This window comes from Callorhinchus milii, unplaced genomic scaffold (assembly GCF_018977255.1).
Source record: "Callorhinchus milii isolate IMCB2004 unplaced genomic scaffold, IMCB_Cmil_1.0 Scaffold1, whole genome shotgun sequence".
Lineage (NCBI taxonomy): Eukaryota > Metazoa > Chordata > Chondrichthyes > Chimaeriformes > Callorhinchidae > Callorhinchus > Callorhinchus milii.
Window position 1 is genome coordinate 126423562 of NW_024704742.1, and position 17491 is coordinate 126441052.

The 17491-nt window shown below is 40.9% G+C and overlaps 1 protein-coding gene across 1 annotated transcript in view; it reads left to right on the top strand.

The window, feature by feature from the left end:
• The first annotated feature begins 5178 nt into the window (after window positions 1–5178).
• The window catches only part of LOC103177849 (fibroblast growth factor 10), a 49353-nt gene continuing 37040 nt past the window's right edge, over window positions 5179–17491 (top strand). The window contains exon 1 of the mRNA XM_007892212.2: window positions 5179–5617. Within this exon, the coding sequence (XP_007890403.1) occupies window positions 5329–5617 (289 nt within the window). The 5' untranslated portion in view covers window positions 5179–5328. The remainder of the gene's footprint in view (window positions 5618–17491) is intronic.

Sequence of the window (17491 nt, forward strand, 5' to 3'; positions counted from 1 at the left end):
TGTACCAAAACAGTAAATATCTATTAGCTTAAATTAATAGCTGAGAGAAACAGGTGAGTGCATTTGCTATCCAGCCATCTGAAGCCGGCTTAATTTCCAGTTCAAGGAGAAGATTTATAGCGCAGTATCACAAACTCAATTATGGAGCAAATAAATAAATTGCCTTTGTGTTTCTTTTCTGTTTCTAACAAAAATATTTTTTCAGTACTCCACCGTGATGCACCACCCCCCAACTTGGCTCCCACGCCCAACTCCCATGCCTATTCATCATATGCTTCAGGACATCCTCCTCATGTGTATTTTTCAGGGGTCTGCCATGTATCTGACACATGCAGAAACCCATCACCATGAATATCAAGGTTACCAATATTAAGAATATCCAAACCAAACTGAGAGTTCCATACATACCACCTGTACATGGACATTTCAGAGATGTTTATTGGAATGCAATGTGTACTCTCTCCCTCGAGGGACACATCCTGCTTACTTAATTCCAGATAATATTAGGTGCAGGTTGGCAAAAGTCGAGGCTTGGGGACCCCAAAATGTGCAGTGGGTTATTGCTGGAGACTAACTAGCTGCAACTACATTGCTTGCCATTGAGAGTTCGTGCCTGGTAAGCTTTCTCACTGCTTGTCAAAGATAGGACCACCCTACCCATTAGGGCTTAGGCTTGCAGGGATAATGGGAGCTGAGTGCTTCGCGATTTCACTCCTCAGCTCTAATTTTAAGACTATGCCCTCTTGTTCTGGATTCCCCCACCAGAGGAAATAATTTGTCTGTATCTACCTTATCTAATCCCTTTATCATTTCAAACACCTCAATTAGATCACCCCTTGCCCCTTCCACCCCACTGTCAGAAATAGAGCCTTTGCTCTATATATTTACATACATTCAGATCTTACACTTTAAACTGCATTCATGCAGGGACCCAGGTGCTTTGAGATGCTCTGAGGTGTGGCACACATCAAAAGCAAACCTCTGTAGTATGTGAGACCACATGTGCACTACCCTAGACCATTGTGAAATGCTCACAAAGGGAAGGGAAGGCTGCTGTATCAGTGTACTGCACACTGATATTGTATTACTGTGCACTGTTCTTTGAAACTCCATCCTGGAGACCCTCCACCTCAACCCCTCCCTCCTCACTTTTAAAGCATGTCTTAAGATCTTTGTTTTCGACCACTCTTTTGGTCATCTCGCCCCTTCCTTGCTCAGCTGTCCTCATCCCCAGTTCAGGCTCCCAGTCATTTCTGTGATGTCCTCCCGATATTTCAAGATCTTCACACTCGTCTTCAAATCCCTTCATCCCCTGGCACCTCCTTACCACTCAGACCTACCTATTCCCCAATTCACTACCCATCACCTTCGCTCGACTGGCTCTCGCCTCCTGTATGTGCCTTGTGCCCTCCACTCCACCACCGATGGCTGTGCTTTAGCTACTACTTCCTAAAACTCTGGACCACTCTCCCTCAATCCCTCCACTTTGCCCCCTCCATCCCCAACTTCAGATTGCGCCTGTTTACCTTCCTCTTCAACCATGCTTATGGTCACCTCACCCTTCCCCCTGGCTCAAAGTCATGCTCCGCCACTGTCAAGTGTCCTGGGTTGCTACTCTGCGTGTGGGGCGCTATATAAATGCAAATTGTTGTTCTTGTTGATGATGGTATGAGGGGTGTTATATAAATATAAAATTGTAAAATTAAAATTACTCTCCACTTTGCTCACAGAGAACCATTTATTATGAATGTACTATTTCAACTGTAATTTTATTTTGGAGTTGTAGAAGGTTACAACTCTGTTCAGGTGGGTATTAAGGGTTCCATATTGGGGCTATCACATATCATTCTGGTTCAGTTGGTAGTACTTTTGTCTCTGAGTCAGAAAATTATGGGTTCAAACCTCACTTGGGGACTTTGAACTCATATTGTCTAGGCTGACACTCCAATACAGTGATAGCAGAGTGCTGCAATGTTGGAGGTGCCGTACTTCAGATGAGACATTAAACCGAGGCCCCATTTGCCTGTTAAAGATTTTATAGTGCTATTTGCTCAGGGGTCCTGGCCAATAACCCTCAGATAAAAGTAGGCATTCACTTCAAGGCTATTTGTGGGACTTTGCTGTGTGCAAATTGGCTGCTGCATTTGCCTACAAAGTACACAGTCACTGCACATTACACTAAATCTTGATTAGCACTTTGATACACCTCTGGAGAATACCTTTGCTGTTAGCATCACATTAGGTTGATTTTAATCTTAAAAGGAACATGCACAGCAGTTGAGGGAATTTTAAAGTAATGTTTTGTGGATCTAAGAGATAGACAGACAGCACTGGGAAGAAATATTTAATCTCATTCAATCATTGAGGTAAGAAAGGTGTATAGGTGGGATGCATGGAATTTTCAGTTTGGTTCGAATACTGTTAAGCATGATGATGCCTTCCTCTTCGACCTTGCCTTCGGTCATTCTCCTACCCCTACCCTCCCTGCCGTCCACCTTTCCTGATCCCAACACCAGCTCGGGTCCGGATCCCTGACTGCCCAGGGCCTTAGGACATTCCCCTGACGTGAAGGGCGCAATACAAATGTAATCTGTTGTTGTTGTTTCCACATGTGTCAGGCACCCACCTGACCAAAATAAGAAAGGTCTGATGATTTGCAGAGGGTTAATTTCAATCAGTGCATTTTAATGAAGAATGTTATTGTCTGATCTCTGATATCAGAGTAACAAATTTGGAGGCTTCCATGCTGGAGTTTTCTCCCATCTCCTATGACTGTCTTTCTCACTATAAGGTGTGCAGCCACCTCTGCAGTGAATTGAAACCACCTTTCCTATTCAATCGCCCCACACTACAATGAAAGATCAGTGACTCAGATCATAGACTGCTTTCTTATTAAAAGTATTTCATACTGAAGTGGAGGAGTATGAGGATATGGCTTTATTATCTGACTGAATAAACTGGGGCACGCCAATCAAATGGCACAAAACATGTCACGGTGGTTATTTAACAGTTCATCTCATCTTGCAAAAGTAATTATAGCATTCTTTCGAAAAAAAAGTACATTTAAAACTCAGCCTTCAACCTTGAAACTTTGCATTGACCACAGTCTTTCCCCCCTCAAATAGTGGGACATAGAAACAATTAATAATGGGAGTCTATTAAGGTCTGATTGTTGCCACTAAGAGAGAGGTAGAATTTCAGTCCTTTGAAGTAACTGGGTATGATTTGGGCTCATTACAGAGATATTATCTGCATTCATACATTTATGTTAGTGAGTTGAATCTATTGGGAGTGATTGAATTCTGTTACATAGTGCATCTTTCCTGCGGAACCTTTCTCAGGCTTTCTCAAGTTCATCCAACAAGTCACAATAATACCAGGATAGGACAGTATTTGACACACTAATGCTCTGGCTTGGAATGAGACTGAAAGACAATATGGGGGTGGTGGTGGGGGGGGGGGGGGGGGGGGGTTGGGGCGGGTGGCGAGGGAGGGAGAAGTCTCATTTTGAACGACTCATAAATACGTCAAGTTGTGCAATGCAGACATCACAAAGCACATCAGAAAAAAATGCCGTATTCTACGTGCTTTAAAGTTTAAGCAGCAGAGAAGCAGACTGGCGCTTTTTTATACGATGGCGGCTTTGAAATAGCAACAATGATCCTTGCATTTGACATAGTGCCTTATTGCGTCTTTGGGACGTCTCAGAATATCCTGTGAAGTGAATTGACTGTTGCGGGCGAAATAATACCAATTGGGTGCATGGGCTTCGAAGGAAAGAAATATAATTCAGAGGGTTAACTCATGTGAACAATTACAAAGTGTTTGCAGAGGTTTCTTTTATCCTGCCAGCACACACACACACACACAAAAGCTCTTAAACAGACGGAAAAACCTTATATAGTTTAAAAAAAAACAGGGGTGTGGTGTGGTGGGGAGGTGGGGAGGTGGTGGTGGGAGGGGGGGAAGGAAGATGGGGGCGAGAAGTGTGAACACTTTTGTTTCTTGTGCGGAAGCAAATAGTCGGGATGATTCATTAAATACAGTAGGAGCTCCTTCAGAGCTGACAAAGGTTAAAAAGGAACTGACTCTGTCTGTCTGTCTGTGTGTGTGTGTGTGTGTGTGTGTGTCTGACTGACTGACTGACTGTGTGCTCTTCCTGACCAGTCTGTAATCTGGTTTGCAGGGCTCCTGCTGCTGACTCGTCTGCCCCATCGCGTGTGCAGGAACATTCAGAAAGCAGCGAACTCCTCCAGGTGGCTCTCCACCACCTCACTGCCAAGAGGGAGCGAGTGGGAGAGAAGGAGAGAAGAGAGAGAGAGAAGAGAGAGGGAGAGAGAGAGAGAGAGAGAAGAGAAGAGAGAGAGAGAGAGAGTAAAGCCCAGGCTGGAAAAGCAAGTCCAAAGGGGCTCCCTAGAGGGAGTTGGGCTCAGCCCGGAAGAGAGTGAGATTAGTAAAGCGTGACTCCACAGTCCGTGCTGGTGGTCGTCGGCTTTCACAGCAAAGGGGAGCAGTGAGTCAGGACAATTAACAGGACCGAGAGCACCAGAAGGCACACAGTCAGTCATCTCCGCACCGGTTGCTCAGAAGGGATTTTTCTTCCACTCTATGGTTTTCAGATGTCCACCGCCGCCTGATCCATAACAGGCGTTACTGACTGACCTGACCGACCACATCCCACCCCTCGGTGTGGTTGGTGATCACTGACATTCTTCACCAGCCTTTTTATTTGGGGGGGACCTGTTTTCTGCAAGAGACCCAACCCCCCCCCACCACCCTCCCACCCTCCCCTCCCTCCCCCCCCCCAAAAAAAACAACCTCCTCCCCACTTCAAAGCCACTAAAGCAGCCCGTGGTCTTGAACAAGATCCCGCTCTGGGACCCAGACACACACACACACACAGTGAGGACTGAGGAGTACCTTTGTGGAGCCACTTATATTACAGTATCTGCTGCCTCTCCTGAAGGCGGAATCAGCAGAGAAACACCACGAACCGTGTGTGTGTGTGTGTGTGTGTGTGTGAGAGAGAGAGACCACAGAGATACAGAGAACACACTGAAGCAATACCTGAGGAGGACAGGAGTTCGACACATCGTCCGAAATCGGTGAGCCTCACCCCCCCCCTCCCCCCCCCTCCCCCACCCCCCCCCCAACAGTGGAGATGATTTATCACCTGAGCTATGGGTATTGATGAACTTCATTCAAAGGATAACAGAGGTCAAACGGAGAAGACCAGCACCAAACTCTCAACCTGCCTCATAATTGTCCTCGGCATTCCAGTATGTTTCTTTTTATGAGACTTTTTCCAGTGCCAAGAGCTTCAGTACAATGTGGAAATGGATACTGACAAAGAGTGCCTCAGCCCTGTCACACCTGGCTTCTGTCTTCCTCCTTTTCCTCATCTGTTCCTCGTCTGTTGGCTGCAATGACATCAGCAGAGATATGTTGTCTCCCAATATCACGGGCTCCTCGTCCAGCCTCGGAAGGCATGTGCGCAGCTACAAGTACCTGGAAGGGGATGTGCGGTGGAGGAAACTCTTCTCTTTCACCAAATACTTTCTCAAGATCGATAGCAACGGCAAGGTCGGGGGAACAAAGAAGGAAAACTGCCCCTTCAGTAAGTACTGTGTATATATAATGCATATATACGTGTGTCACATATATATATATATATGCATATATGTGAAACCCCTGAACGTTTCTTTCCAAATGCTACCAAATAAGTTATTTTGTTTTGCATTTTTTTTTAAAAAAAACACGTGCAAATGGACACTGACAACTTCTATTATTCTCTCTCCTTATTTTTTTTTAAAAGAGAATACACAAAATGTATTTTCCCTAAATCCCCGACTTCTCCCTCTGTGCTCCAGGCAGGAGGAGGCTGGTGGGTTTTTTTTTAAAAAAAGTGCATTATAGTTGGCTCTCAGCGGTGAGTGGGTTTTTGCATGATGTTTGAGATTATTGCTGAATAACATTTTGCATTTTGGTTTGGTCATTGCACTTCGATTTAAAGGTGCAGCAATTTTCATACCGTTCAAGGGGTTTGTTTCTAGGCTCTTGCTGCTCAAATCTTGGGAAAAGAAGGGGGGGGAAAGCAAATTAATCATCCAGTGTCCTTAAAATCGTTAAGCATAAGGGTTAAAAGGCTTTGGGTATTCTTTTACGAGTTAAAAGCCCCCGTCCTGTTTCTCATTTCTGTTTTGCTGCATGTTGCTTTGAGTGATTGCAGTTTAAGAGGGAATGTCCAGGCACTGCTACAGCTATTTATCTTCTCCCATGGCTTCTCGCTGGTAACTTGATACCGTTCCACGTCCGTATTGTCAGCAACATATGTGGTACTTCGTGGTATTCTGTAATTTTTATGACTTCTTGTCATACCCTACGCTTTCAAACCATCAAACACCCATCCGTCCACTGTGTATCCAGAAGCAAAATGTATCAGTCCAAATTCAGTCCATTCCCAGGTGAGTTGGAGGATAAATTCCCTGAGTGTTGTGTGTGGGTTTTTTTTTTGCCCTTCTGGGTGAGGTTTCTGTTTAAAGCAGCGTTGCTTTGATTTTTATTCCTAAAACAAAAATTGCTGTTTTGAGAAAAAGTAGGGTTAGTTACACAAAAGAGTTTCCTACCAACTCCACATCTGCCCCTGGGTCTAGATTTACTCTATGAACATAACATGTCATATTTTACAGAATCTGATAAATTGTTGACTTCGGTATTGATTTTGAAGCCAGCCGGTTTTTGTACTTCTTAAAAGAACTTCGAGAAAACCGACTTGACAATTGAAACATAGATTTCCAGCATCTGCAGTATTTTGCGTTTTGTTCACAATTAAAGTCTGTATTTAAGATTTTGATGTATTCTAATTTTTATGAGTTCTTGTCATGCCCTTCCGTGGCGCTTTCAAACCATCCAACACCAATCGTCCACTGTATATCCACAAGCAAAATGCATCAGTCCAAATTCAGTCCACTCTGAAATGCCGCCAAATCTAGATGCAATTGGAATTTCTATTCAATGGTGTCTGACATTATCAGTCTCAATGTTTCAATTTGTTTCACCTCCTTTACAAAGTAATATTTACCATGAGACCAGATAAGATTAACTGTGGTCTTTTTGGCTCCTGTCTACCTCAAATGTATTGTTTCCTGTTGTCCAAAGTGCACTGCACTTCTCATGTCTGTTGTCGTTGCATCAGTGACCTATTGGCAGCATGCACTGTACAAGCATGTGTGTCTGTGTCTTGGAATCCCTCAAATATTCAGTCAGTATTGTATAATAAAGGAGTGAAGGATAAATGACTCTGTAATGAAGCTGAATCTTTGAAACTACGTTCAATCTATGTACACATTTTTTTAAAAATAATTTCATTGGATCTGGCTTTATCAGACTAGCAATCTGTCCATTTATTTTGTAACAATGAGTTAGACTTAAAATCTTAAAAAAACAGTAACTTTCAAGGTCATGAAAACTTGATACTATTGCTGTTATTAAGCAATAAAAACATACTAAAACTATGCAATGCAAAACAGCCATTAAGCCCATCTCGATAGTTTCTGAGATCATTAATGCTTGGGATCATGTGCTGTATAGGCTCTTCCATTGCCATCCTTCCCCAACAGCAGGTATGATTCCTTCAACTTCCCTCCCTCATCATTGCCTGCCCATTTACTTATCAATTTCACCCACAAAATATACGGTCAGTCAGTCCACTTTACAGTACATTCTGTAGAGTGCTTTGAGACATTTTGACAATATGATAAGGCACTATATCAAATGCAAATGCAAGGATTATTACTATTATTCAATAGGTTCTTTCACAATTGCCAGTTTGCACCATTAATTTGCAACTGTACTCTTGAGCCTGATGAAGTTTCCCCTTAAATCACTTTGGGCTTGTAGTTTCCTGACCATGACCTCTGTTTCTTTGGCCACAGAGGTATTTGAGCAATATTAGTGTTTAAATTGATGCTGTTCTCCTGAATGTTCTAGTTAATGGGTATCTTTCATATTAAAGTTAAGAAAAACAACGGAATCTAAATGTCTATGCAATTATCTTTCAAACTACAGTTTCTGTTTCTAACTCTAGTTAATATACTCCTGTTCTTCAAGGATCATTGATCTTACTGAATTGCTGAATCTTCCTTCTCGAGATTGCTGTCAAGTAATAGTGAGGTGTTCAGAAATTATATGGCTTCATATCTGGGCAAGGATTAGGATCAAAGGAGTTCAGAGGACAACATGAAATGAAAAGTAATTCTGAATAGAATAACCATATCTAATTGAATTTTTCATTTCAAAAACATTTGTGACAACGTAGAAAGTAAAACTCATTTCATATAACCTTTAGTGTGGAACCTTCATTATCCTTGCCCCAATTAACTTCTCCATTATCCACCTTCCTCATATCTTATCTGGCAGAATGCTTTGCCTTGAAAGTGATCTGTACAGAGTGCACTTTTTGTAGGCAGCAGTGGCTGGTACCTGAGTTAGTAATAATAAAGTGTCACTCTCAGGTAACTGTCAGTGGTAATAATACACATCCTGATTGAATCCGAGAATTCTTAAATCTGTGCCCGCCCACCCCCTCCTGCCCCAGGGTCTCCTATCGCACAGACCGCAAAGATCCCTTTCCATGAATTCACACAGTGCAGAGGGTAAGATCTGTCTGGAACTGGTATCAATTCTTTTGAGTTGCAGCGATTTCAATCGACCACCAGAGGATACCCCCATTACAACAAATAACCGAGGGCCAACAAGGCAAAAGAATGATGTGAAGCCATCAGGCTATTGGTATAATTATGGCAAGAACAGTCAATTGACCTTGTTTTACATAAGTGTTCAGTGCCATTAAGATGTTGTCTTAATGCTGTGTAATTACAGAGGAACAAAATGTTGTTGTGCCTGAGGGTAGCCATCCCTTCAAATTGTTCCCTTATTATGGTTCTTAACTTATGACCCTGTTATCACTTCTCAGACCTTGAATGACATGTTTCATCTACTTTTTCTCCCCCAAAACATGCAACAGTTTAGTCCAGTTTAATATATTATAATGTTAATGTGTGTTCAATTGGAGAACACGATTGAGATTCCTCCCACCTCCTCTGATAGTCTGGAGGGGAAAGTTACTGACTGGTGCAACACAAAGCCATGCAGACCACAGGTTGCAGGCTCCAATCTTGGTCAATGCTGAGTTGGCTAATCTCATTTAGGGTGCTACCATTGGCCTCAGAACTCATGTGGTAGGGAGAGGAAATTCAACTAGGGACTCATTCTTGATCGCTATTCAGAGATCACTGTTGAAAGATGCTCTTGTGAGAATGGGTTCGGATTCAAGTGTAATACAGTTCAATACGGTTTACATTTACATAGTGCCTTTCACATGAGGAGGACGTCTCCAAACGGGCACATGGCTGTCTGGCATTCAAACTAAGGGGGGCTGGGAGCTGAATGGGGTTGCGGGGGAAAAATGGGGGTGACTTCCATGGTAGAATAACCTGACAGCATTCACACATGAATAGTGACCAATTGGGTGAGGTATCTGATAGTGACTGGTATCCATGGATCATAGACAAGCAGAAGGAAAAGCAGTCAAAGCTGCCTTCAAGAGAGGAGGAAGAGAGAGGAGAACATTGGCAGATTAGATTCAATTGCATTCGGGTTTGACAGACAATCTAGCAACAGAAATTATCTCCTAATAATGGGCAATAAATTATGACATAAAGGAATACACAGTATAATCAAAAATTTTAGCCATACTGGGTCAAATGATGCTTCTTAACAGATTTTGTAATATATTCGGCAACATGGATATCTCAGGACACGTCAATGACACACTGTGTCCTCAGTGGCTGTATCTCTAACTTGTGGCAATGAAAATAATGTAAATCTTCACTCTAAACAATTTCACAGTATACATTGCAACAAGTGACGAATACATAAGAGTGATGCCTTGGAAGTAATCTCAATTTGGTTTCAGGCAACAGTTTAAACCACTCGTGTTTCTCCACATATTTTCTCAATCACCAAAATGATAATAGGGATTGTTCCCCAAGAACATTATTGTCTTTGAGTTATTGTATGATAAGAAGTAGTTTAACCTTATTCTTTAATTTGATAGTTTTTATATAATAATAAATAATCCTTGCATTTGATATAAGGCAAGATTTTTACTACGAAACGCAGTGACTGAATATTTTGTAGGTAAATATATATATTCGCCCACAAAACACAAAGTCACTCCACTTCATAGCATATCCTGTGAAGCGTTTTGAGATGTTCATCTAATGTGAAAAGTGCTATACGCATGTAAGGATTATTATTTGTATTATTATAGATTAATTTAAAATTACAGTATTATAAATAAAATTCTAGTTCTAGTTCTGATTGGCAACATAATACAAACTATCAAATTAAAAGCCTTACCGCACAAGTCATCTGCTTTGTTCAATATTTCTTACATATCCATTATAAGCTCAAAATCCAGTAAATCTTTCAAAAGATAATGACATAAGACATCCAAATAGTGTCTAACACATACCAGCTTAAAACATCAGAAATGGCTTTATAATTGTTTTGGCGCAAGTCAAAACAGCACTGATCAGATACTAAAGATGCACCATTCTTCAACATGTTTTCATTTTTTCACTCCTGGAGTACAGATTACCACCTTGATATGATCTATTACGAATCCTTTTTCAAAGAAACGCTGGCTTCGTCCCAATTGTCATTGTCATTCTCAATTACGGAGTTGCAAAATGTTAGAATAATAATAATCTTTGCATTTGATATAGCACCTTATCATGTCTTCGAGACATCTCGAAGTGCTTCACAGAATATACTGTAAAGTGAAGTGACTGAATATTTTGTGGGCGAAACCCAGCAGCCAATTGTACCCACCGATGTCCCACAAATAGCCTTGGATTGAGTGACTAAATTATTATTATTATTTTTTACCACAGGTTGTAAGATCTCCTGCCAATCTTAGCAACACATTTTATAGCCCAGCAATACAAATATATATCTAAGATTGATAAATATGCAGAGAACTATATATTTTAGTGCCTGTCGAAGATGTTGGATTTTACACTCTTACCTCATCACTTCTCCATTCTCCTCCCTTTATCACTTTCCTTTTTTTAATGACTTGCACCTTTATGGATTGTTGTTTATTTACAATAACAGATAGATGGGCTTGTGCTACAATGCTCAAACATAATTCAATGGATCCAATGCTATTCTTATCTTTCAAATGTGACCCAAAATGTAAAAGTTGTGCTAACAGCCTTCTGTTGCACTCTTATTATGTAACATATAGAGGTTTAATGTTGTGTAATGTACTAAATCATTGATGCAATTACTATGCCTTCTCTCATGCCTGTGCTTAATACTCTCCAGAATTAGGTAAGCGCACCCTGGTACCCTCCTGAGAGAGTCTGTATTCCATTCCAGACAGAGAACCCACCACTGTACAGTGCTCTGAGATGTTATTCTACATTAAAGGTGCTATATAAATGCAAATTATTGTTGTGTGAAGCCTTTCGAGGATTACATCATGCAGCAGGAAAAAAAATGAGCCAAGCATTACAATGAAAGCAGGATGCATATGGGAAGCCAAAGTGTTTAAGTAGTCAGGATATTCTGTATTTTCCAACTACTCCTTTTTGACCACTTCTGTACCATATTTATTAGGGGCGAGGATTCTTCCCACTCATCTCCTATTAATTAAGAAAGCCAATGCCTTAATGGATAAGGTGGTTTTATCAGTGCTGATTAAACTCCCAAAGTACCCTGACACATACTTTGGGTTCCCCAAATCTTGGCACTCGCTAATTTGCACCCAATACTCTTTGGAATTAGGTAAGCAGGGTGCATTGCTCCAGGAAGAGAGTATGATTCCATTTCCAGAAATAGTTCCATGTGTAGGTAGCATACAGATGTGGAACTCACTCAGGTTTGAATACCTTTAAGTATGGTGATGAGTTGCCAAGTGTATCAGACATCTGGCTGACCGAAAAGAAATGTTCATTGTTAATGTATCTGACTATGTAAGGAATTTTCTGCATTGCACATTAAGTTATGGCATAGTCTTTAGCAAGTTGCATAGACTGCTTGTCTGATTATGAGTAACTGCATTTCTACTTGTGCATGGAGCTGTCCAGATATCTATAATTATTTCTAAGCCATTGATTGTATCAGTTGCTAATATTGTGCCTTTAAAATAAATATTTTTGCTTTCTGTCTAATTTTGCATTATAGTCAGAAACTGTTTATTTAAACAGCACTTGTCCCAATTTTCCAGTTAACCAAACTGACTGCAACTCACATCATGTTCAGTATGTGTTCAGTGATTATTTTACTGGGTTGTGCTGAATTGTTATTCTTCAATGCAGTTATGTCCCATTTATACTGCTGGAAGCAAAACTGCATTGCTTCTTGGAATGGAGCTATGTGGCCTGATTTGTACCTCCCGTTCTATAATCTATTGGTGTTAACCATCAGATGCCATCAGAGCTCTGCATGGCTGCTTCTTCAGTAAGATTAAGATTAAAAAATGGTCCCTTGAAAGTTCATTGTGTGACACTCATGGGAACCATAACTAAGGAAGTTGTGGTTCCCATTGGAGCCTGCTTCAGTAAAACCCACATGCATGTGTTGTTGTGTATGCATTCAAGGTGCTCAAGGGTTTCACCAGTCAGAGGCTCAAAATATCTTATCCCGTGAGACTCATTTTGTCTTAAAATTTAAGATCACGTAGATTTGTGTAAATTTCCAAGAACTGAGGGAAACCGGCTTCGAAGTTAAGAATGTTTCAGGATTCTGCTTAATCGTAATTTGTAAGGCAAATTTTTAAGATGGGCTAAGACGAGGTGAAATTTCAGGACTCGAGTGTGTTCATAGCTGCTGGTGGCTGGAGTCAAAGTTTCTTTGGGGAAAATATAGGAATCTCATGCTGCTTTTCCATTGGCAAACTATGAGAATGAGCAGGGAAGTCAAGTTGTCTATCGAAATCTGACCAGTTCAATCCAACCAAGTTCAGACTGGCTTGAAGTTTGACGTTTATTTCTCCCAATAAAAAAAGAAAATTTGCAGAATAGAGGGAGTGATTTTCTGTTTTCAGAACCACTTTGCATTTTATAGACTTGGCTCAGCTTGATTCAGCCCAAACGGAGCCATCCGCTCCCACTGGTCTAAAGCTGTATTTGTATACGCCTGTTGCACTGGTGCCTATTTTTTTTACACACGGAACAGAAATTCAGGATATAATTAAGTGAATTTGTACAGCACTCAAACATGTTATCGTTGACTACCTGTGTTTGTTTCCAAGCAATCTCCACCACTGCATACACACACTGCGCGCTTCAAAAAAGGGCAGGTGCACCTACAGCTCATCATTGTTTTGTCTGTGCTCAGGAGTTAACCTTTTGAGTGCCTAGATCACTGGAACAGAGAGTACCCGCGAGAACAATACTCTTTGGTTCTGTGAATACTTAGTCTCAGAGCATTTAAAATCATCTTATCCCAAATTAATTTGAAATACGTGTACTTTAAAACTGCAAAAGACATTTAATAGGAACACATTTTTTCAGTTTATTAGACCTTGGCAGATTTTTTAGACCTAATTCCCTGCCCTTTCACCATACCATTTAATAGTTTAATAAAGATCCCATGGCACTATTCGAAAAGAGAAGAGAGTTTCTCCCGGTGTCCTGGCCGACAAATTCCCCAAATAAAAGATTGGTCACTCGCTCCATAACTGTTTGTGGGACATTGCTATGTGCAATTGGCTGCCGCGTTTCGCCCACAAAATACACGACTCCACTTTACAGCCAATCCTGTGAAGTGCTTTGCGACGCATCGACGAGTGATAAGGCTCCATATCAAATGCAAGGATTATTATTATTACTACCCAAATATTTGTCTATTTCTCTTTTAAACATCGCTATTGATTCATCCTCTATAACTTTCTGGGGCAGATATCTTCCTGACCTCAATTCTAACTGTTTTAACACTTGTTAAAGTTTAGAAACGTTAACATAAATGTTCCAATATAAGGTACTGGAAACAGAATTACACAGGAGGCAGCAGTAATAAAAATTAGTCCACAGAAAGGAGCTAATTCATCCTCTATAACTTTCTGGGCCAGCAATGTACGATTTAACTATTTGGATACCAAATCTCTGTTGGTGTGATCACAACACGTATGTGTCATGTGACAGCCAAAATAGTAAATTGCCTACAGTTCTGTATAGGAGAATGAGATGGATAATTAGGAAAGTATGTGTAATCACATAAACATTATTGTTTCCTTGGCACTCTAAAAACAGCAGTGTCTTGGTTTTTAACATGCTGCTGTTATCTTCAAGTAGGTTAAATCTGGTTAAAGATGCAAACACTCACCCTGATCTGGCATTTATCTTCAGCTGTTACCTTTGATGCTCCATTAGAATGAAGACAAATGGAAGAGGATATGTCTTCTGTGTGGTTAAAGTCTTAATTGCTAGTATATATGGTTCTCCCAAGACAGTACTAATGCAGCTTTAAAGCCTAGATTGCAATTCAATTGCATCTTTCTTGAGCAGTCTGCTAAATTATGGTACTAATTGAATGGAAGCTTCATTGTAATGTGGGCAACAGGACATGGGCTTTTTTTTTACTGTTGGTGCCATTTGGGTCTAATTAACATATTAACATCTGATGGATTTGTAAGGCTGAGAAGTAAAAGCGGTCAGTTTTAAATAGCAGTGCTGATCAAGGGTCATCCAGCTTACCTAACTCTTTAAGATGCTGATCGACCTGCTGTGGTTTTCCAACATTTCTGCTTTTTGTTTGGTTCAGTCGGTGTCTGACACATGTGGAAACCTATTCACCATATTAGGAGTATTCAAACCAGACTGAAAGTTCCACATATAGTATATGCGTATCTATACTGCATAGAAATGTTCCTGTATCTGGAATGGAATGCACACTCCATACTCTGGACAGAGAATATTAGACATTACGCATCCAGCACCTTGGCATATCCTCCCGACGTGAAAGCTGTTGTTGTTGTTATAGGTTAGCAAGATGCAAGGCTTGTGACCCCACAGTGAGCTTTGGTGCACACAACAACAACAGCAACAAATCACATTTGTATAGTACTTTTCATGTCAGGAGCACATCCCTGTATAGTCAGGGATTTTGACCCGAGCAGGGGATCAGTATACTCCTGAACTTTAACCAGCTAAAACCGTTTAGCTTGCCAATGAGAGCACAGTCTGGTAAGCTTCCCCCTGCTGTCCAGCTTGGGCTTGGGCTTGCAGGGTTAACAGCCAAATGGGAAGAATCCCTTCTCCCAGTGACTGGTCCGGCCCTTCAAGCCCCGCCAATAAGCCAAGCTAACTGGTACATCAGCAGCAGCAGTGCTAAAGAGTGGATTCGGCTGGCTCAGGAAACTGCAATATAACACCCCACAGAGGGTTAACTCGATTTCGACATTCTGTCATTCGGCACATCACCTTGGAGCCAGCTCAGTTCGAAGGATACCAACTTACCTCCCTTTCCCAGGGATGAGAGTCACTAGTAGGTCTGCTTCTACTTGAAATGCAGGAATTTAATATTTAAATTGGAACAGTACTTTAAAGTAAGGATCTTAATTTAAAATGAAGTTTAATCTCTGTCCTAACCTGCTATCAGAGAATTCTCTTTAATCCTTATATGAGACTGCAACCATGTTGTGATTTGTGCTTGTGACAAAAAGGAGATTTTTTTGTATTTTCCCAGCAAGGGATATGCGATCTGGCTGAGATACAGATGTATGATTCAATTTAGTTTGAACCCTCTCTATTCAGCTAAACGTGACCCATGTCGACCACTTCTCTCATTAAAGTATTTTCTAATCGCACAAGACGATCTGAAACTTGCACGAACCAAGCACAAAACCTCTAGTGGCAGAACCATGAACCTGAAAAAAAAAAAGTCAATTTGAACTCTGTTAAATTCCAAAGTTTATTTTTCTGCGACTACACTTGCATCTGTACAATGTTTGACACTTGTGGGCACCAAAGGACGAAATAACATGTGATTTGGCAGCAAACTCAGAGACCCCATGAGGACGGCTGGAATGAGATATGCAAAGTTTCATCTTGGTGCAGTCAAGAAAGAGCTTGCCTTATTATACTGTGTCAGAAGTGGTTACTAGCACATGTAGTGACTGCTTTTGTAGTTAAGAAGAGCATCCATTTCCTCCAGCAAACACTTACAAACAGCAAAGAGGTAAATTACCAATTTAGCTTGAAGATTGTTGGCCTGGATACCTAGGAGAAACTTTTTTCCTTAGGATCTTTATTGTCCATCTGGCAGATGTGACATTAGTCACATCTGCCTCATCCCAAAGATAGCACCACTGGCAATGCAATGCGCCCCCAGTACTGTACTGGAGTTCCAGCCTACACTGTGACTGAGGCCCTGAGTTGAGGTTTGATCCAACCAGCTCTTGACACAGAAGTGATGGTGCTGCCAATTGAACCAGGCTGACATGGGTGATTCCATAAAGTTCTGCCTACTGCATATTATTGCGCAAAGTTATTTTCTGCATCTCACCAATGTACTGCCTGGTCTGGGAGTGCTTGTTATTGACATTAGAACCATAGGAATTTACAGCCTACAGAGAAGGTGGGCATTCAGCCCATCGTGTTTGTGCTGGTTCTTTTAAGAGCAATCCTTTCAGCCCCATTTACCTGCCCTTTCCCCATGACCTGGTAGTTTACTCCTTACATTTATTGATATATTGATGCAGAAAACAGAAGTGTTCCATCCCCGAGAAAAGTCGCAAACCAGTCTCTTTCATACTTAATTCTTGCCCAACCGACACTGAAGCTACAGAGGCTTAGCTTGATTTAGCTCAATGTTAACTCCTGAAATTTGGATGAGCTCAGATTTCTTGTTAAAATTAATATATACCCAAGTGGCAAACTAACTGAATTTAAATTGATTCTTTGCTAGTAAGAGGGGCTGTGATTTTTCATAGCAACATTTATTGTTTGATCTTCTGCACTGAGAACACTTGACCCGGGTTTCCTTTGGGAATTGACAATAATATTACCCTGAAGAATATTACCATGACCAACCAAGGACTAGAGGCCATTTTGAGTTGTTCAAGAGAGTTTATTAAATCATTAAAAGTTACAGCTGACAAGCATAAAAAGGAATGATCTAAATAAGTTTGTGCTAGGCATCATTACTTGCTACTAACATCTATTTGATATCCAAATTAATACCATTAACTGCAGTGATACTTAAATGATTAATGGCATGAGACTGATACTGCTTTTACTGTGATCACAAACACTGATATTTGAGCTATTACTGATATCAATTTGATACTTCAGTTAATGTTGAAACTTGCTACGTTTTCTGGGCTAAACAAAATGTTGCACATGTTCTTCAATCTGCTGCAAAACCAAAGTTGATCAATACAAATAGATTTTTTTAAAATGCCAGAAGGTGAAGACTT